Source organism: Phyllopteryx taeniolatus, chromosome 23 (assembly GCF_024500385.1).
Source record: "Phyllopteryx taeniolatus isolate TA_2022b chromosome 23, UOR_Ptae_1.2, whole genome shotgun sequence".
In the NCBI taxonomy this organism is placed as follows: domain Eukaryota; kingdom Metazoa; phylum Chordata; class Actinopteri; order Syngnathiformes; family Syngnathidae; genus Phyllopteryx; species Phyllopteryx taeniolatus.
In genome coordinates, this window is record NC_084524.1 from 1,068,755 (window position 1) to 1,090,197 (window position 21,443).

At 47.8% G+C, this 21,443-nt stretch overlaps 1 protein-coding gene across 2 annotated transcripts; it reads left to right on the top strand.

Moving 5' to 3' along the window:
• The first annotated feature begins 10,380 nt into the window (after positions 1-10,380).
• Positions 10,381-19,777, top strand: m1ap (meiosis 1 associated protein). Of its 2 annotated transcripts, XM_061763707.1 has the most exons (13): positions 10,381-10,437; positions 11,611-11,849; positions 11,929-12,126; positions 12,856-13,030; positions 15,055-15,117; positions 15,573-15,719; positions 15,803-15,935; positions 16,744-16,885; positions 16,965-17,028; positions 17,478-17,620; positions 17,692-17,804; positions 17,896-17,983; positions 18,579-19,777. In XM_061763707.1, the coding sequence occupies exons 2-13, from the start codon at positions 11,616-11,618 to the stop codon at positions 18,819-18,821; spliced, it is 1,743 nt and encodes a 580-aa protein (XP_061619691.1). In that variant the 5' UTR covers positions 10,381-10,437; positions 11,611-11,615; the 3' UTR covers positions 18,822-19,777. The 2 variants fall into 2 exon arrangements, with proteins under 2 accessions (XP_061619691.1, XP_061619692.1); XM_061763708.1 differs by lacking the exon at positions 15,055-15,117 and having other exon boundaries at positions 18,579-19,774.
• Positions 19,778-21,443: the final 1,666 nt, after the last annotated feature.

Here is a 21,443-nt window from a genome sequence, read left to right on the forward strand (position 1 = left end):
ATCCCAATCAATACAGCAGCCACTGTTGGAGCCAAGGCCTCCGGGGTCCTGCGTGACGTCCGTATCAGTCTCGGTATATCAATATTTACACAGATTTTTATTGAGCATTTCCAAAAAGTCCCAAATTAGAAGGGAAAAAAAAACAGGCGTCTTCCTATGCAATGTCCTCCGCTGCCTACTTGTGGACAGGTGAAGAACAATTCCTAAAAGTCATATCCGCATCTACTGGCCACCAGGTTTTGGCTGGAACTACAAACGATAACATTTCTGAACAAAACGGTGCTCGCGTGCGCGTGGTCGCGGTCGCAGCGGACGAGGGGGGGGGGGGGGGGGGGGCAGGGCCCCTGAGGTCACCGCAGGCTCGGAATTCATGAGCGGCCGAAGCAAACGTCGCACACACGGTGCGAGGACTTCCTTTACTCACCTGTCGTGTGGCCCGAGCACTGGCCTCTGACCTCAGACATTGCTCCCATGTCACCTCATCTTAGAAAAACGTTTGCTTTTAATCCCCCAACAATAGCTCTCCTATGTGGGTGAGTGCTCCAGGTAGCCCCGCAAAATTGGATTAGCGCTGCTGCGGCTAAAGCATTTGATTGGCCCGGCGCCAACAAAATCCTCCTTGAACGCAGACTTTCTCATTCACAAGGTCGACTGCGTATTTCAAAATGACAAAAATTGGATGCCGCGTCTGCCCGAAATCTCCTGCCAAATGAAATAATGAAGAAAGAGAAAATCCAAGCACCGACGAGCAAGCGATGCAAAAATCGCGCACACTCTGTGTCCAATTGCGCTTCCGACGTTCCGCTCTCCCTTCTGCCGCGTTTCATGCAAATTAGCCGGAAATTCTCTCATTTCCCGATTCCCAATGTCTCACGTTGATTCTGCAGCAGATGGCGATATCAATTATTGAGCCCTGGACGACGACACTGGCCTCAAACAGATTAAGTAGATTATGCCAACATGGCCTCCCCTTAACACCCACAGCCGTGCACCCCTCTCCATCTCTATCTGCGTATCTTGCCATCTATCCATACGCCTGACTTCTGTCATCCGCAGCCCCGAGGTGCTTGTGCTCTCGTTTTAACGTACGCAGTCTTTAAATGCGACCTAAATACGCCACACGTCGAGCCCTCCGAGCGACATCCCACCACGCGGCGCCGTTGTCGACCTTCTACCGATCCCGATGCAAATGTCCTCTTAATCCGATCGGGCCACGCCGGCAGCGTGGAAGAGGCCGTGATGGTCGGAGCGCCCGAAAACAGGATTGAAACGAGGCCGAAGCAGTGCGGGGTTGGCGTTTACTGCAAAATGCCGCATGGAGCGCGCGGCTCGCCCAAATGTGGTGAGCTCCAGAGGCCGCGCGGCATCTTCGCTAAGTGTCTTTACTCGCAGTTCAAAACTCGCTCGAAGGTGTTGCGGTGCAATCAGGTGGGCTTGATCATGCATGCATGCAGTGTTGTATAGCCTTCCGCTTTTCAAGAGTGATGTTGGGACTCATCCAAGCAGGCCTTCCCGAACCTTGCTTGTCACGCTGAAACTGAAAAGCAACTTCCCCCCCCAAAGCGTTCACACAAAGTCGGAAGTGAACTCATGAACCGCTCCGTCGTCGCAGGCAGACAATCGTTCCGGAACTGTTGGAGCCCGAGATCGAGCACATAATTACGGTGCACGGGAGCCGTTTGAAAGGAAACGATCGGACGACTTCCTTCGGTGTTTGCCGTGTTTGCCGTCAAGTTGCAGTGTTCAATGCAACTTGACAAGAATGACGTTCCCCCCCCCCCCCTTTGGCAAAAAGCGTAGAATAGCGAATTGTACTCGAGAAACCAGGGGTGGGCGCATGAAAAAAAATACCAATAAATGTCAGAACACGTTAAATCAGTGAAGCGGTTGAGTCGTCCCCCATCACTTCTTATATGTCAATACTTTTTGCTTACGTTCTGAGCATTTGTGTGCAAAAGCGCGTGCTTGTTTTTAGTATTTAGTATTCCAGGATTTGAAATCCGTCGCAGCTTCCCCCCCCCCCCGACTCCCTTGCCATACGCAAAGTAGGCTTTGGGGGTAGGGAGCCATGCTGACGGGCGCTGAGAGGTGGATAGGTGTGAAAGCGCTCTCTCTCTCTCTCACACACACACAGGCACGCACGCACACACGCACGCGCACACGCACGCGCATGCACGCACTGCTGCCAGTTTTTTCACCCAAACCCCTCCAGGCGCCTGCGCGTTTTAATTGCTGCAATAATATTTGCATAAGGCCAAATTGTTGCGGGCCACGCCACTCATACGCATGAGAAAATCAACCCAGAACGCAAATGGCTTATTCTAATATTTAATCGTTGCCCTGCTGAGCGCCCTGAAGACTCTCAACTCCCACTCGGTGTGTTGATTGACTCGATAGCGCACACGGGGGGCGCTAAGCCTTGCGTTGCTTGTTACGTGGTGAAGCGTAGATGCCACGATGGTCAGCGTTCAGACTTTTTCCCGCGTTTACTCAAAGAGCAAGCGCTCCGTTGCCGAGCACGCAGCGGGCGGCGCGGGCCCTCTCGCTCGGAACTCAGCTCACCAAGCCTCGTCCTGCGCTCGTGCACACAGCCGAGGCCCTCGCCCCCAAAATAATCCGTCCCAATTCCCCTCTCTCTCGCTCTCTCTATTGGCGAGGGTCTCTGAATCTCTTTTGTTCATCCGCCCGCCGGTGTGGCCTGCTCCCGTTGCCGTGGCAACCGGGCATACACGCGTACCGTCGGAGGGAGACGAACGGCGGTCGCGAAAGCGAACGGGATGCGCTTGAGAGGGATGAGCCGCGGCGTCAAAGTCAGCGCGGAGACAACGAGACGGCACCGAGGAACGGTCGAAAGGAGCTCGAGAAGGCGAGCCAATCGAAGAATACAATATCGCGGAGAGAAAACCATCGCAATGGAACCCCAAAAGAACAACGATATGCGCTGAGTGAACGTTGTGACCGGGAAGGCTAAATTTCGTCAAAACAAGCTAGACGAGCACGGAAAGGATGAATGTGGTGGTGGTCCCGGTGTGAGCAGCGTCTTCCTCCCGCCACTCGTCTGTGTTTGCCGTGTTCGAGGCCCCGCAGGAATCCAAACCCCGCAGACGAGCGACCATCTGCCATCTTGGCTCCGGTCCGGCGACGCTGCGCCAGAGCCGCAACGGCGCCTGCGTACGCACAGTCCAAACACTCGCTTTTGCTTGATTTGTTCGCGTCCGAAAGCAGCATTTCAAAGGGCATCGGTCTGCTGTGGGTAAGACAATCGGAATTGCAATTTGCTGTTTCGAATTTCAGAATCATATTTGTCCCCTGCATTGCCTTCCTTAGGAATGTGATTTTATTCCTCCTTGTCTGATGATAAATTCTGCACTCACGGTTGGAAGGATGACGCGGGCCCCGTGCACATTGCGGACGGAATGACTGACGATTGATGGAGAAGATCGAGTCCACGCGTGTCGACGGAACCGTGACCTGTTTTGTCCTATTTCAGCTGTGCGTGACAATTCTATCGACGCAGTTTCGAATGTTCGGCCGATGAGATGGAATTGCTCTCGTTACGCACACGCGTGTCTTCTTCATGACTCGATGAAGCTTTGCGAGGTCACTGTGGGGTTAGAGGTCGTGTGGCGATGCTGCGCATGTGCGCACGCTCGACTCGACATACGTATCTTGATTTGTGGTATAATGCTGCAGATTATGATAACGCATTCATGTGTGTTCATGTCTCGGCTAGCGTGAGTCGGGGGTCCCTAGAGGATGCTCACATACGTACGATAACAATGACGGTAATAATAATAATACTGTGTGTGAGTGCGTGTGTAGCGGACCGAGGGGTTTCAGAATCTGCAGGATTAGCGGATTTAAAGTGAGATTAAACTCAACACCAAGCAGCGCCTCTCCCGCATACAGACAGATTCTCGCGTGTGTGTGTGTGTGTGTGTGTGTGTGAGAGAGAGAGCGATAAGACAAACTGCTTCATCGAACACTGAATCGATTCAAATTGTCATTTTAATTGTGAGCGTGTTCTCGTCAAGGCAGTCAAAAGCAATTTGCGCATATACGGTCTTTAACACTACCCCCCCCCCCCCCCCTTTTTTTTTGTCTTTTCTTCAGTAAACCTGACTTTGCCTGTGGCTTCCTGTTCACAGTGCATCAATGATTTGTGACATTTCGCTCCGTGGGGGAGGGAGCTTGCGATCAAGTGAGTTTTGCAGCCACGCAAGAAAGAAAATATCTTCCTATCGCCGCGCGATGGCAAAGTCTTCGACTGGAGCGCGCCGGCCTCGGAGAAAAATTGGCCTTTTCGACTTTTAGCTTCCTCTAAAAATACAAAAATACAAAAAGCAGAGTGAAAACATTGACAAAATCAATACTGGTCTGACCTCATTGCGACAGTGCGACAGGATCGATACTGCGAAATATCTCCGTTTACAGTAAATGGAAGAAATGCCGCTGTCAGTCTGCGAAACGTTTTGCACACGGGCCCGATGGGCGACGCTCAATACAATGACAAGCACTCCGCAGGCAACCCTGTCGATATCAACAGTGCACTCACACACAAGTGCATATTGACAAGCTCAGAGCAATTGTGGAAAAGCGTTATGGCGGCAATGTTTAAAAAAAAAAAAGATGGCTTGAAAGATGGACTATCATCTGGTTGCTCCGGGCTCCTCTTCCAGCAAAAGGTTGAGATGAGATGTTATTTGGAACGCGATTGGATCTCACTTTGAATGCGTTTAGAACAGCCGACATCAACTGAAGCTGATTGGAATATGCTGTTGCACACCCGAACGGCATCAAGTACACAACAACTGGCCACAAGGTTTTAGCGTACGTGACACAATAAGTCACCTTAAAAAAACGAGTGCCTCGAAAGGTTCCATAACAACTGGATTGTTGCGACATGTGCACCAAAACAACTTAATACCCCTTGTCCTCCTTTTGTTAAGCATCTTTCTCCGCTCACCCCAAAAAAACAACTTCCCAAATAATCAGCTTAGGCGATAAGACCTAAGGTCCGCTTCACGGCTGAAGACCGAACCGTGTCGTACGGAATTCTATTTGATTATTCGAAGGTTTTTCTGTTTTCTTGTTTCCCGGCCACTTCAGAGCGTCTCGTTGTCCGCCGTGAGCGCGCGCACGTCACCGAGAAAAGCAGAAACGTGCGAGGGGAAAAACAGTCCGCCGTGGCAGCCATCTTGGGACTTTGGTCCAACATTTGCGCCCGGTGGGGTATATTCCAGCCACCGCAGGCTCTCAGCGGATACGAACATAAGTGGAGGCATAAAATAGATCTGAGACAAAAGTAGCATCCATCGTTCCAGGTTGTAGAACTGGTATTTGACGGACAGTTGAGCGGGGCGTGCTTTCAGCGCACGGAGAGCAGAGCGCACATTGTTTCACAATTTTGAAGCCTCATTTGACGTACTTTGCAGTTTCTTTATCACTCAAATTTGGCAGGGTTGTTAACAACACTCTTTTCTGTGGTGTCTCAAAATTTTGTTTTTGTTGTTACTGAGCTGAATCTACATTCAAATCAGCCCTTATCATGCACTTTAATCACTTTAATATTGTTCCATTACCGCCTCACTGACGATGTCAATCAAAATGATCAACTTTGTCGACGCAGGTGTACCTAATCTTGTGTCCGCCAAGGCCCACATTGCATTACGAGTTGCAATGTCGAGGTTAACTGAGCGGGTGGAAAATGCTCGAGTGTCAAACACCGGATGAATCCCCGCAGATGGGCACCTTGCAAAACACACGCATGGAAACAAAGTCAAACGCACAACACACGCACACCCTGCGGTGTGGGAACAAACCATTTGGACAGGGCTCCAGAACACACACACACACACACACACACACACACACACGCCCTTCTCAGTCTTACTTGTGCGTCACATGATCTCTCACACTATCTTTACAATGATATCACTTGAGTCTGCATAAATCTCCTTCAACCTCCCACTGGGCGAGGAGTGCTGGGAGAAAAGCGATGAAAATGGGAGTGGAGGCAATGAAAGGGAAGCATGTCGGTCCCGGCGGGGGGTGATGAGTGTGTGAGGCAGAAAGAACAAGAGGGGTGAAGTTTATTTGAAAAAGGGTGGACGAGGAATGTTGTCCGCACGGCCGAGAACGGGGAGATCAGAGCGAACGTGAACTCGTCTCAGCCGCTCAGATAAAAGCGTCACGGCGACTGGGAAGCTCTCAAAACATGTCGATGTATTTCATATCATCGTTTCCCATCCAAATGGAGGGAAATTCAATTAGTCCGCTCCAGCCCCAAAAAACAAAAACAAAACACAAAAAAACTATTGTTGTAACGTGTATATCGATAAAGAAAAGATCATTTTTGTCAGACTGCATCAATTGAATGCAGCTCCTTCTGGTGCCACCTGAGGGCAGTAGAAGACAAACAGCTCATCGGTACGGCACTAAAATGGGTTGTTTTTCGCATACGATGAAGAATACATGACTGAGTACTGCTACCGTGTCTGTCTATGTGTGTTGCTCCAACATTCGTGTTCGGTCCGTTGGGTTATAGAACCGTGAGATAGACGCTATTTAGCGTTAGCATTAAGCTAGCAAGCGGAAAGGCGACGCTATGCATACAATGGTCTTTGTTTTCCGTTTACTGCGACAGCGGCGTCGGCGTGCAAACGGCTCGAAGCTTTTGTCCACCGTTTGCCAAAAGAGTTGCTTCGACTCGATCTCACGGCGCCGCCGTGGGCCCGACTCGCAGTCGCGTTTACGCGGTCTCACAAGTTGATGTGATGAGAACATTTTGAAGAAGAGACAAGTCTTTCAACGTTTTGCTCGACACAAATATTTGCCTCCCTCTCCAACCTGCTCGCGTCTTTCACGTCGAGATCAGAGAAGCGCGCCGTTTATCGCAGCAGTCGAGAGAGCTTTTACACGAAAAGGTGCCACGACACGCACCCCACACAAAGGCCCCTCCGGGGCGCCTGCTGCCGACTTCTTCTTATCCCTTCCTTCTTCAAATAAGCTTTTATTGTGCACAGAAATAATGTCAGTCAGTCTCGTGCGCTGTGGCTTTCTTTTTCTTTTTGCCTTGGCCCTTGTTCTCCCACCACGGGATTAGCAGGAGGGATTCTTTCACTCCTTTCAAGCGGGCACACCGATCCATTTAAGATAGACTCGGATGAATACTGAAAAGAGTATCGAGGCGAGGAGGACAAAGTCGTGACCGGGATTCGAAAGGAAGGGATGATGGATGAAAGAATCGTTTTGTTGTCATTCAAGCACAAACACAAACCGATGAGAGAAACAAGCAGTTACGGATTTGGTGCCAAACTCCACACAGGCGAGGCCGGGATTTGAACCCCGGACCTCAGAACCGTGAGGCAGATGTGCTAACCGGTCTTCCGTTCGGGCAAATTGAAACGAAGGCGACGGCACGTCCGGTATCAAATGGACCTAAACAAGGGTCCCGTGTTGGAGCCACGCCAATGTGATGATGAATTCAGATTTGAAACTTGGATCCCTTCTGAGTGCAGTATGTCTAAATATGGCAGGAAATAGAAGCACAACAAATTAGAACATGAGAGCCACACTAATGAGTCAAATCACTTCTTTTCTCTCTGCATTTGGGTCTTGTCGTGCTCATTAAGTCCCCGTTTTGCATTCGCTCCAAACACACGCAGGCCTCCGTGCCACCTATTTTGAGATAGCTTAGCGCCTTTTTCCTTTCCATTGTGGATTGAGCATGTTTAGCCCAAAGCAATTACATATCACCCATCAGCAGCTCAACGCATTGGGAAATTTCTTGTTTGCTCTTTTGCCGAAATGACAAACAGCTGACGATTGCCTGTTAACGCCCGATCCGCCGTGAAAGAGGCCGTCGCATACAGAATGGAAGAAGAAAAAAAAAAAAGAGCCATATTCGTCGTTCTTGTTTCATACAAGGATCGGTGCAGAGAGGCAGCCTAATTTCCATGACAACAGGGCCGAGGATTAGGGTGAAACATTGCCAAAAGTACCTCGGTTGGCAAAAGCACTCCAGCACAAAGTGACGGAGCGGAACAGTCAGCCCGAGCATAACGAGAGGAACACAAGATCGAAGTAGTTTCGATATAACAGCCGCAGGTGAGCGGGCCACTAGCCCAAAATTCACCTCAAGTAAGAGTGATTGGACTCTAAAGTCAAAAGTAGTCCTCCAAAGAATTCGGTGAAAGAACTACTCAAGTGCGGAGTACCTGTGACAAAGTGCTGATTTGGTCCTTTTCTAAATAGGAATGGAAAATGCACAAAATACCAAATAAGAAAATGCTCATTTCAATCTTGCAATCCTCTCGACAGCGAGGAACGCCGATCTTTAACGGGTCGGAGTGTCATTTTGCATTCCCGTGCTGTGGTTGACGGGACATTTTTGGCAGTCTGGTGTTTGTTTCTCAAGTTCCAAGAGGAGTTGAAAGTTGTTGGCTGAAATGCAAAGAGAGAAAAACAATGTCAAATATAGCTCCGTCTGTAGGCGGGAGAGAGAAAGGCTGCAGAATTCCACTTGCAGCGGCTGCCACATCTGGACGACCGGAGGCCAAGTTAAAAGAACACCTTGACATTTTTAACGTCGGTTCCTTTTGCGCTCGGCTTAATCTTTCTCAGGCAGAAGCGTCGCCTCCCACAAGTTCCAAAAGAGAAGCCAGCGAGTCCATTCATCTTGTGCGAGCAGGTTTCACGGTTGAGCCGAAGGCTGTCTACCAGTCTTTTTTACTCTCAAAAATGTTTTTGCAACAGCTTTAATTGGGCATTTTTGTCATCTGCAAGCGGCAAATCCTTGCGGACGCTACTTCCTGGAAGACAATCGAGACGATCGTCGGACGGATCAGATGCCGGCATTTAGCGCCGTAGCGTCCGTCGGCTAACGTTGTTATTGTGAAAGAGAAACAGGATGGCGTCACAAGCGGCAATTAGCCATAAAGTCGGTGAAGTCCAGTCATAAAGGAATCATCTGCCTGGACCAACATCTGCCCTTAAGCGAGCACCGCGCATGCTGAAAATTGGCAGTTATTACGAGCCTCGAAAATAGGAATGATAAATGCAGATTCTTCCTCCTCCTTTGTCCTTCGCATCATTTACAGCTCAGCCCACAGAGCCAACATGGAATCCGTTTCTCTTCACGTAAACAGTATTCATGCACACGCGACGATCTTCTTCGGCTCTTCTCTACGTACTCATGTTCAGACTAAGACATCGCCCTTCAGAGGCCTTCAGAACAAGTCGGCGAACTTGTCTCCCTAAACCCCAACCTCTGACACAGTTCATTTATTGGCACTTTTACTGGATAAATGGCAGGCATACTTGAATGTTACTTGCAGTTGTGACGAGGGGCTTGTCGCAGGCGAGGCAAAAACGTGGAGGACCCAAGTGCAGGGAAGCAGGGAGGCAAGGCAGCAGTGCAGGAGAACTCAATACAAACAGATCGAGCAGACAACGGGGAACACCTGGACAAGACACGAGCGGCCGGAGAGAGCCGATTGGTCGACACCACGTAGAAGCTCGATGGCAACAGGTGGACGCAATAACGAAATGAGCACACGACAAACACGGAACACAGGAACACGTGGAACAAAGCAAAACGCAGCCCGTGACAGTAGCACTGCGGTGTATTTAGTGAAATCCTTTGCACTTTGCCGCATTTCTTTAAAAGTGCTCATATTTGCAATGCCATTTATTTGGTCACTGGATAATTGTTTAATTATATTTTTCTTTTCTTTTATTTCTGGTCTACTAAATAAAATATGGATTTTCAAAATAAACGGAGAAAATATCTTTCCATCATATCATTTTGAGGAAAAAGACTATCGGGATATATGTTGTTATCGGGGAATAAAATGACCTGTATTGGGATATAAACTTTTGTTCAAATCGCCAGCCAATCACAGCACTCCTCACTAACAATATACAATTATATTTTTAAAGGCATGCTATTGGACACAACTTTTATGCAAATGTCCAATAAATGTAAATGAGCATCGATGTCAAACGTGCTCGCGGGTTCAATCTGGCCCTCAGGATAAATGGAATAGGAATAGAAGTCATATTTGGTATATAAAATGTGCCATTAAATGTTCGTCGAGAGCTTCCTATTGTTCATGCAATGCCGTAGAACATCTGTATAGAATTTGAATCTATGTTTAATGTTTAAGTATGTAAGTTTATAGTTTCACTTTCTTTCATATACATTTAAAACTGTTCTCCATTTACTACAGCTTGCATGGTTAGAAAGTCACAAATTTAGTTTTGGAGAATTATTATGCAGTAGATAAGATATGTAATTCCTGCATTAAAATAAGGGTAAACCACTAATTGATTGTTATTTATATTATGTATAAAGTGTGTGTGAGAGTGAGCCATCGTTTTCGAATAGATCATTTTTGGATTGAGTTGGCCGAATCTGTTAACCGGGTAAACTAGGTAACTAAATGTATGTTAGACTGTTAATATAATCTTGAATTCACGTTATGATGTATTGAGAGACGTACTAGTAACAATGTTTACTATATTTTGTAACATGATGCATTTAGTGGAGAGCATTCTGAGGAGAGCTACTTCTGGTGAACGCTAACGCTAGTCGTTAGCATTCGTTCGTTAGCATTTGGCTAAGTGTGGGATAATCTCTCCGGAGAGCTTTGTCCTCTCAAAAAATGCGATGTGGGTTCGGCGAAAGGACAGATAAGAACACCAAACGCATGTCCACACAGAGTCGCCTTTATCTTGCTTCTGGTTAGAACATAAAAAAAAAAAAACATCTGTGAAACAAAAGAGGCTTTCAGAGGCCAACTGAGTTAAGTACTTAGGCGGACCATTCATTTCATACACACACACACATACATACATACACACACACATATTCATATATATATATATATATATATATATAGGCTGAATCTGTTAACTCGGTAAGCTAGGTAACTAAACTAAACTAGGTAACTAAACATGATGTATGTGTACATACAGTAGCAAAAGATATTTAGCGCATAGCTGTCTCTCTCTGATTGGACAACACGTGTGGGTGCTGTTGAGCTACTCGGTTAGCATTTTGAGAGTGCAGCAATCCAAGAGCAACGTCGTGTCAAATCGGTTGACACGGTGACTCTGAAATACGCCGTACGCGTTAACTTCATATCTTATTCAAATCTTTCACTTGCAAACGGGACCAGCGTCTGTATGCAATTCAGCACTCAAGCGTGGGAAAGACGAAAAAATAACCTGCAGTATATGTTTCCATGAAACACCCTCGCTCCACTGAATTACTGGTGAATTTTAAAATCTCACCTTTTCGAGCCAAGCCATCAATAAAGGAGCGTGACCCATTTTTCTCCGGATTCAGTTTTGTTTTGAGTAATTACGTGCTTGTTTAAGCTGTTTTTATCGTGGTGCTTAGTGCTGATTATTGCGACTGAGGGGGCTGTGTTCTTATTATACATATTTGTTGTACTTACTGGTTTGGATTGCCTACTTGTGGTCCACTAACATTCTGTTTTCTTTAGCTCAGCCTTTTGTGTTTTATGCACACAATGTAAGAACACAGATGGACGTCAATATTTCCGTTTACGTGCTTTGATTAGATTTTTTTCATGTTTTCAGGTGGCATGGATTGTGGCAGGAAGAATTCCAGTTCCTCCATCACGGCATTTCAGCGGCAACCGGCCCGGCTCTTGATCATTGAGGCGGCGCCACCCTGGTGGTCTGAGACCTGCGCGGTACTCTGCGATGCTCTCGATAACTTCCTGACCCTGGTCTCTCGTCTGAATGGACCCTGTCGGCTTCCACTCCTCAGCGTGTATGCCTTCGCCAGCCAGCAGAAATGTCTGCTCCCTTTTGTGGTAAACAATGACAATTGTCCCATCAAAACGTCCTTTTTTTACCCCTCCTCTCCTTTCATCCGTTTTTGTCTTTTTTCAGAGAGTTCGGGGCAACCTGCCCAGGTTGCATTCCTGCGTGGAGACGTTGCGGTCGATCCCGAGCGAAGGCGTGACCGTGGAACTAGCCAGAGTAGGCCAGATGCTGCGACAGGCCGTGCTGGACAGCCCGGAGTTGTTACAACAATGCTTGAGATTTTTGGGGACGGGCATCCAAGCCAACAGCGACACATCTGTCGAGGTGAGGCAGGGCAGAACAACAAACAGGATTATTATGTAAGGATCGTTCTGCTTGAAAGTGCTGTTGAAAACCTCTTCAGTGGATGATATAACGGGTCGTCAGGCAAGTGTTGAGTGTTGGTCTAAAAAGCTTTGACTCTTTCTATCGGTACGTCCAGCTCGAGGCTGCTCACGTACACTTCAGTGCCGGTTTCATCCGCCGCTGAGCCATCTGTCCGTTGGGATTTGTTTGAGCGACATCAGAGGAGCTGCAGCAGACACGTCGCTGCTGGAAGATCCCATTGTGGCAGAATCCGAACGTGCAATCAAACGCTGAACTGCAGCCACTTGTTGCAGATAATTATCATCGCGGGAGAGCGACTTGAGCTTGACCAGTTGCTTCTATTTTGAGCTCGGCAACAGAAACATCCTATTATAATCGCATTTAGATCTTTTTCGTTTTGTATGTTCGTCATTAGGAATTATAAATTGGAGAGAGCTTCGTCCGCAGCTGTCGTGTCGTCTCGTCTCACAGCGCGAGATAGTCTTCGTGCTAGATGAAGTCCTTTTTTGGGGCTTAAAATCACACCCAGCATGTTACATTTCCTAATAGTGTTTTATTGTTTGTCATGTCCCCAAAGTGCAACCGCCGCTTCAAAGAATGTTCGAGTCAAGAGAAACCAGCCGCACATGTTCCGAAGAAAGCTCCAGAGGTTCAAGTGAATGTTGTTTTTTTTTTTTGACTGAACAGGTTACCGTGGTGACCAGTCGTCCAGGACAAGGCATGGTTCGCCTTTTGAAAAATGTGCTCAAGGATGACGACCTGGGGCCAGTCACTAGTTTCCTGGTGGTGCAGCTCTGCAGTGAGCCAGAGTTGCTTGAAGTTGTCCTCCCAAACGAAGAGCCACAGGAGGCTTGTAGTTCAGGTAGGAAGGAGGACTGATTCCTTGCCATCTCTTTCCAGGGCACACTTGGCTCCCCCTCACGTTCCACATACTTTCCCACCCTGCTCGCTCCCCGTGGTCGGGAAGGACTGACCCATTTACACTCTTATTTGTGTTTAGAAGGTGTGCCAATTTCTCCCTTGTAAGCCACTAAACCCGCTGCTGTACCGCAACACGAGAACGAGGCGACGTATAACCTTTAATTAGAAACGAGGATTAAATGTGTTTGTCAAAGGCCTTGAGTGCGCATTGTGTTGTGGGACCGCAGTTCTCTGTGCGATAAGACTCTTGGGAGAAGATACAGAAATGGGTCATGACGAAAAAGGAGAATCAACACAAACAGGAGGAGGAGATGAGCTAGCAGGACAGGAATCTTATCTGGCTAATTAAAAATAGTATGCACACTGCGGGCTAACAGCGTATAATTGTCTTTTTTTGTCAACAAGAATGTGAAATGCGACAGTAACTCAAAATGAGTGGACCAGATAATGTCATCATCCTCAAGTCATTGCTCATTCAAGCAAAGGATCCGAATCCTCCCGTGAGACCTGAAGTCTTGGGGCAGGCGCTATTTGAGGAGCCTTCATGTTGTTGTTGTTGCGTTCCTCGTCCTGCTTGAAATAGGACTATTTACACTTGCAATGCACACGTGGCGTTTGTGGTTCGAACTAGGAGTGAGTCGCAAATGTCTTTGTGCCTTTCCTCTTGTTCAGCGTGACTGTGTGTGTGTGTGTGGCCCCAACCGCTGTTATTAATTCCACCCGATCATTAATCGTCGTCTGCCGCGGGGCTTCTGGCCCGCGCCATCAAAGCCTTTACATGAGAGGGCTTCTTTCCCTCCGCTTTGCTTCTCTTCTCTCCAGTGACTTGATTGCCGTCTCTGCCTCTGTCCTCCTTCCATATGAGGAGCAACAGGACTTATCGCTTTTGATCTTCTTTCTCCATGATATCGCTTGTATTACCAGATTTCATAATGATCACTTGTAATGTCACCTGATTGTGGGCCGTAGAGTCAGGGGCAGGAATGCGGAGCAAATGAGGACGGAGGCCGCTTCGGTCTTAGGTCGTGTTAGTGTTGCATATCCTTTACGGATATGGCTTTCATGGACTTCCAGCGTTAAAGGACACCCTCCGCTCACGGCCTTCCATGGCCTGCTGCTGAGTGTTCTTACATCGGCTGTCTCGATCCTCCATCAATTCTTCGTCCCCTTCCACATTTGTTCAAAATCACCACACTTTATTTCAAGCCCGGTTTTCATGTTCTTTGCTTTTCCACTAACTGGAATCGAATAACACATTCTCCTTATCTTTAAGTCGCCATGTCGAGCGCCATACTGTCTTTCCTGTCCGTCGGATACACAAGCGCTGTTGTCCGAGTGTCCTTTCCGAGGCTCTGTTTCCGTCAAACGCCCGCCATCCGGCAAACGTGCCCGCGTGGCAATTCGCTCACACTGCCGCCAGTGTGTCGAGAACCCATGTTGCGCGCAGGACGAACAATGTGCCGTTTGTCCGAGTCTCAAACGACATTCACGGGCTGTTCACCGTGGCGTCACGCCGAATAGCCCGCGGACGTACGCGCCCCGCGCTGTCGTGTCGCCGTGTTCATAAGGCCGCACAAAGAAGACCGCGGCTATCGCGTGCGTCCTCTCGGGTCGAGACACATGTGCTAGCGAGGGCACAAATCATCGGGATGCTCGTGAAACCAGTCGGAAGAAAAACGGGTGCATAATACATGGGCACGGTCGGAAAGGCGGCAGTGTGAATTTCGGGATGAAAAGCTAACGCTTCGGCTCCTCGCTGTCACAAAGCACACACTGAATGACTGCTGAGTCGCTTCTTTGGGGAAGGGATGTCTCGCACAGACGCTTCAGTCGTTCTCCCTCCGTTTGAGTTGATTCTCCTTCGATGCTATGTTGCTCTCCTCCCTTCCTGGCTGCCGTTTACAATGACTTCCATTGCTGCTGTCATCATTCTTCACTCCTCATCGCTGCTGTCTCACTCTCCAGGCAAACATTATCCGAGCCAATCGATGTGCTTCGACTGTGTTCTCTTCATCGCCGACCGCTACCGTAGGTTTTCCCTCCTATCTCGCTATTACCTCAACGGCGAGAGCCCCTTTCTCCTCGTCTGCCTCCGTAATGCAATTGATTATTATTTTTTTTAAATTTAATTTAAAGAATTTCACGTTTGTGGTGGGCACATATTTAGTATATCTCCTTCAACATTTACCGTAAATGTAACTTCCGGTCCCATCAACGATGTGGCGGTGGCTCCTGAACTCAATTTGCACACGTCCTATGAAGGAAGTTCGAGACGGCCTCTGTGTCCTATGCGAGGCTAAATGGACTTGGGAATGGCAGCACAAACGGCAGAAGAGTCAAAAGTGAGGCCATTTTAAAGGATCCTCTTTGCTACCTTATGTCTCCATCTGGTGGTCACTATGGAAGCTTGTCTGATTTTTCAGCTCTGGAATAGAATTCAATGAGTCATGTGATTGTTGCCATCGCTGAAATTCCTCTTGCAGAGAGTCGGGTGCTGGTGGACCTGCGCCAGGTGGAAAACAATGTGTTTGCTGTGGAGGAAATGTTCAAGGAATGGCTTCAAGAGTACCAAGGGGACACGGAACACATCCAACTCCTCCTGCCAAGCGAGCACGAGTGTTCCGATCCAGGTTTGTTACCACTCCTGCTGACAGAAGACAAAGATGTCGTCGTTGCTTTTGGAGGCTTGACTTTGGCTTTTTCGCCACTGTAGTGCACATCAAGTGTGACACGCGGGAGCGCCTCATCAGTCCCAGCCTCCTCCCACTGAACTCCCCGGAGAAGCCAGAGAGCCTTTGCGACGTCATGTCCGTCTCTCAAATGCCACGGATTTTGAGAGCAATCAAGTAAGATTAAGAACTAATCACAGGTTTTACATTCTAGTCGATGGAAAAAAAGTGGCCTTGTCCACCCTTCTTGTGTTTTTTGATTGGAGTGACGGACATACAATGTGTGTATTGTCGCTTGCATTTTGTATAAACCCTCTGTGTCTATGAATGCTTCCATTCCGATTGTGCAATATTTCCCGGATGAATCCACTTTGTTCTGCTCGGGGCTTGATGCAGAAGACATACTGTATGTCCATGTCTCCAGTTATGGTGTCCACTGAAAATATTTAAGGCAGGACAAAATGGGTGAAATAAAAAGGTTGTTCAGACAGAGGGATAGAGATGGGAAGGATGTGCAGCAGGTTAGGGTGATTAAGGACAGAGATGGAAATATGTTGACTGGTGCCAGCAGTGTGCTAGCTAGATGGAAAGAATACTTTGAATGAGGAAAATGAGAGAGAAGGGAGAGTAGAAGAGGCGAGCGTGGTGGACCAGGAAGTGGCAATGATTAGTAAAGGGGAAGTTAGACGTACGTGCGCTCCTTGCGCCGGCGTAGCCGAGCTTCCCTTAACCCCGCGCTTGTGTCCCGCGGTCCCGCACGCCGACAAAATGTTTCCCTGCTGCCTCCCCGATGACACGGCATCGTGTGGCCGCTCGCCCAGTCCAGGGATCGCGACAGACCCTTGTGAACGATGCAAGACGTCTGAGCTCGGCATAACAGTAACGATGTAGCTATATTGCGCGTGCTATTTTCACCAGTCAATTTAACATTTGTCTTTATACTCACCAAGGTCATGAGCGTCTCTGGATGTACGCTTCCTTCTAGGGTCATATACACTAGTGGCCTGTGTCAAAGTGTGTTGTACGGCCTGCCGCTGGTTGTCTACCCGACCGGCTGCTCGCGACTGGACTGGAATGAGATTGAGCTCAACCAGCAGACGTTTCAAGCTCTCAACCTCACTCTCGGGGTGTGTGGAAGTGCAACTCCTGTCCCAGCTTCAGGATTCAGAAAAAGGCACCATTCTCTTTCTTCTTTTGTTTTTTCAGCATCGTGGCCAGGTTTTGCTGCTCCAGGAAGCACCCACTGAGATGCCGAAAGGCGGAGGCTCAGGTCTGTAACTTATTCAACGCCGCCCTTGACTTGTGTCCGAGATGCACTGCAAAAACAGAACGATAAGAAAGGGGAAAGTAACATTGTTCTTGTTTTTAGCCTAAAGCAAAACTTTCTCTTTCAGAATCAGAATCCAAATCATCTTTATTGGCCAAGTATGTCAAAAACAATTTGTTGGAGCCGCTCTCGTACGACAACAGACAGTCACTTGACAGTTAATACGTTTGATACAAATACTTAAGACTTACTTAAGCCAAGTAATGACTCGACTCGGCTTGAATTGCTTGGTTTTTGCCGCAGTAACTTGGGACGTGCTTGAAAGGTGAAGGTTAAGATTTGAGACAGTTCCAAACCTGCACACTGTATGCAACATGCATTCATGCTGTGTGTGTGTGTGTGCGTGCGTGCGTGTGTGTGTGTGTGTGTATGTGTCTTTGCATGCGACACAGGGTTGTTTTCTTTCTGTATCCTCCAGCCCTGTCCGTCACTCACCATGCTCCTGAAGCCGGTCGTCTGCCGGGAATTGTTGCTGCCGTGCGCCTTCCCCGCACCGATGCGGGAGCCTTTACCTGAAGCCAGCCTGTTCATTAAGGTGAACTCCGGCTGTCCGTTTGACCAAAACGGATGGACGCTTGGGTCACGCTTCACGTCGGTTTCTCTCAGCGTTGCCTCGGCCGAATGGATGAGGAGGATGTGTTCGGCCCCAGCTCTCTGGGCAGCAACCTCTACCAGTACCTCAGGACCGTCCCGGGTACCAAGCGGCAATGCCCCTCGAGGTCGGGGCAATGTTAAATGTGGCTCGTGAGGCTTCATTTAAAACGATCTGTAAGTTATGAACACGACACAATGCATCCGTGTTGCCTTTAGTGCTTCAAGCATGCAGCCTGCTACCCAGACATACCAGCGTCAACCACCAGGGGGTGGTAAAGCCACAGCCAGCACTCAACCCCGTATGGTAAGCACTTTTGGTTTTTTTCACAATTTCCTACCATTAGTAGCTTGTAACTGTTATTCACAGCCGATGGCTCTGAACTTTGCGTCCGTTTGCGTTTTGTCGGCCGAGGCCCGGAGTGATGTGAAAGTGCCCAGCGCTCGGCCGTGTGACTCGTTGTGCTCGATAAGGCTGCTAACATGCAAATAGTTTGACAGGCGGAAAATAATATTCAACCGCACAGCTGCTTGGGGAAGCTAACATCACTTTGTTACATTCAGTCGCTGAATGAAAGAGCTCATATTTTGGCAATGTAGTGGACTCTCTCACGTGGACTTCATAAAAGTGTCAAAAGTGGCATTTCAAAAAGCACCTTGGTTTTATCATAGGAGTTGCTTTGGCAAAATACAGACCTTTAAAACTCAACATAAAGTTGATAGTCCTCTTCAGTATCCTCTTGTTCCTTTGTGAATAATGCAATAGGTTGACAAACAATTATTCGCTGTTGGTCTCAAGTTGGAAGGTTTGACCTGGCCACAGGACTGCGCTACACCAGCTACCATTTTAGTTCAACATTTCATGTAGCATTCAATGGGATGTCGCCTTCTTTCAAAACTAGGCTCGCCAGCTGGGAACGTACAACAAGGTCAAGGTCACCGTGGCCCCGAAGCCCTCTCCCTTGCTGAGACCGCCGCCTGTTTTGAAATCGCGTCAAGCTTTGCCCTTCGTGAGCAGGAGCTCACGCGACGTCAACGTCCGGGCGTCGCCCCCCGTACGTCAGGAGGGATCCGACGAGGACGGCGACGCGGTAACACTGGGAAGAGCGCTGATGATCGGCGGTAGTGAAGAAAGGAACAAATAGAGGTTCAGATGTCGGGTGGCGCGTCCGTTATATACGATATTTGAGTTTTACAAACCTTTTCGTAAAATGAGATTTTGATGACTTTTACAAACGCAGCGTACAGATACAGCGTTTGCTTTTCATAGTTTCATAGTTAATAACATGCCCGTCGTCTGAAAAAGTGAAAATCCCAAACTCGCAATCCCGTGCTGAATGCCGAGGGCAGCCGACCCGGAAGAGTCAGCCATTTCTCAAATTGTAAACTTTTTCTCTCATTGGTCTGTGTGACATTTGAAATAGGGTCAATGCAAGTTCGCGCATGACACATCAAGTAGTTGAGTCATGCTCATATTTCTTCATTCAGTCCACATCTTTGATCGCTATTATTAATCTATTCCTCTGTCTCTCACACACACACACACACACCGAGAGAATCAGACTTTAATCCTTCCCCCGCCATTCCACTCGCATGTTGAACCTTCTACCACTCGCTACGGCCCAGTGACAAATTACCTCATGGCGCTGTGATGTCACAGGACTTCCCCATTCCCAAATTGCAACCACAACGACGCTTTTGTCTCTGAAGAGAATTTGACCAAACTGACACCTCTTTCGCTCGCTTCGTGCTCTTTTTGGGGGGGTTTCGCAAACGCTTATCACCTCGGAGAAATTAACTGGCTGTTTGAATTGAAAGACAAAAAGGTCAAAGGTCTGACGCACAAGTTCGTTCCGCTTTCAGCCTGTTAACCGTAAAGGAGAACTGTGATAGCAAAAGTGTGATTTGTACGTGGGCGGGTGTGTTGAATTCTATTGAAGAGCATCTTAATAGTTTAGTTGGAAGAACTGTGACTTTTAAGAAAGAAAATGTTGACAATTTATGCATTCCATTTGAATATAAACTATGTTATATATAATATAAATATATGTATCATATAAACTTGCTGTTGTGTTGTCAATAAATGGTTTGGATTCACTCATGCCGCGTCTTTCCTGCCGTTTTCCGTTCTGCCCGCTGAGACAAAACCACACACAATCCACTTTCGAAAAAGTTTTGTCAAACAGAACTTGATTATTGAAATTATTTAGTCTGAGATATTAAAAAAAATTGAATTCCCCCTTCCTGAATTTTTTTGGGAACATTTAAGCTGATTAAACAATTGAACAAACAATCAGACAAAGATAACTCAAGTAACCATAAAATGGCCCTTTGTGAAAAAATCTTCTTTTTCCACACAGGGCCAAGTAGCTTTAAATAGTTCTTTTTTGATAAATACAATCCCCATGCAAAAATAGCTATAATATTTTACGTGGGTTATGGTTTACTTTTGTTGGTCTGTTTGATGATCTAAAACATTAAGGTGGGGGGAACTCTGCAAAAATATCAGATTGTTTTCATGACACAGTAAGCCAAGGGAGCAAAAAGGTAAATGAAACTATTACAAAGAACTGAGACACGGCAAATGCAACTACCGACATAGAATGAGTCGCCCACGCAGTGCTAAAAATAAAAGTCGGTGGTCTCCCGTGAGAGCGCTTAATGTGTGTTTGCACACAAAGTCGCACTTTATTTGAAACATCGCCCCGCATTGCCTGAAAAGGAACCTTCAATCGCACTTTGCTTTGAGCTTTGTTGTGTTCCAGCGCTTTTGGCCCGCTGTGCTGAAAGCGCGATGAAGCACCCGTCGACTATCAGAAAGGAACGCGCGCTCTCTCCAATGCTGGCCAGTGCTCGTGCATTAGCACATACTGACAAACTCGTCCCCGCACACATTTTGTCTTGGCCGTTAAATGTCATTCCGAGAGGCTGGTTTTTAAACTGGTCAAGAGCAATAGAAATTCCTCAGCGTGTCAACTGTATCAACGGGTCAGAACTCCAAACAGGCCGAACATCTGCGGCCATGTGATGGGGAGGGGAAAAAAAAAAAAAAAAAAAAAAGCTATAACAGTTGATAGTCACACACGCGTACAAACACTGTAAATATTCTCATTTTGGAGCTCAACAAGGAAACGTTGAGTCATTTCGAGAGCAGAAATCCGAAAATGGCCTACCGTGTACGACACGTGCTAAGACCGCTGTTGTTCCGTCAGTTTACTGCGGCTTCTCCTTTCCTTTCTGCTCCGCTTGATGCAACACAGAGGTGGGGACTAACGGAGTTAAGGACCTTCAAAATGTAATCCGGGTACCTCCGGAGCTGCTCACAAAGCACTCCGGTAGCAGTTGGGAAAATCAAAAGCAGAGGGACGAGGGGGGGATACGGAGCTGGATCGGCGAATGGAACACTTTGTCCCTTTTGGCGAGCCAACTGACACATGCAAGCGTCCGCTTGCCAGCATTCATCGTATCGACCTTCTCTTCTTGTCTTTTGTAAGCTCGAGAGGAACTCTTCAAAATGGTTCATTCGCTGCTTTGGGGCTCTGTCGGACCCTTCTTCATCTGTCCAGCTCATCTTCAGTCTAGCGTTGTTGGCACTTGAAAGCCTCGACACAAACTCGTCCCAGTTAGCGGGCGCCATGGCAACCCCAAAGCAAGTAACGCAGCGAGAGAGAGAGCGAGAAGAAAGTATGGACGCCAGCCGCCGCGTCGTGCCTTAACAGTGCGACGAAGTGATTGGAAACGGACCCCCGAGTACCAAAACCGTTTAG

Bases quoted from the DNA above. Each gene is read 5' to 3' on its own strand.
- m1ap (XM_061763707.1), top strand. From the start codon at position 11,616: ATGGATTGTGGCAGGAAGAATTCCAGTTCCTCCATCACGGCATTTCAG. The intron at 16,886-16,964 runs GTGTGTGGAAGT...TTGTTTTTTCAG, and splicing joins CTCTCAACCTCACTCTCGGG to CATCGTGGCCAGGTTTTGCT. The intron at 17,805-17,895 runs GTCGGGGCAATG...TGTTGCCTTTAG, and splicing joins AAGCGGCAATGCCCCTCGAG to TGCTTCAAGCATGCAGCCTG.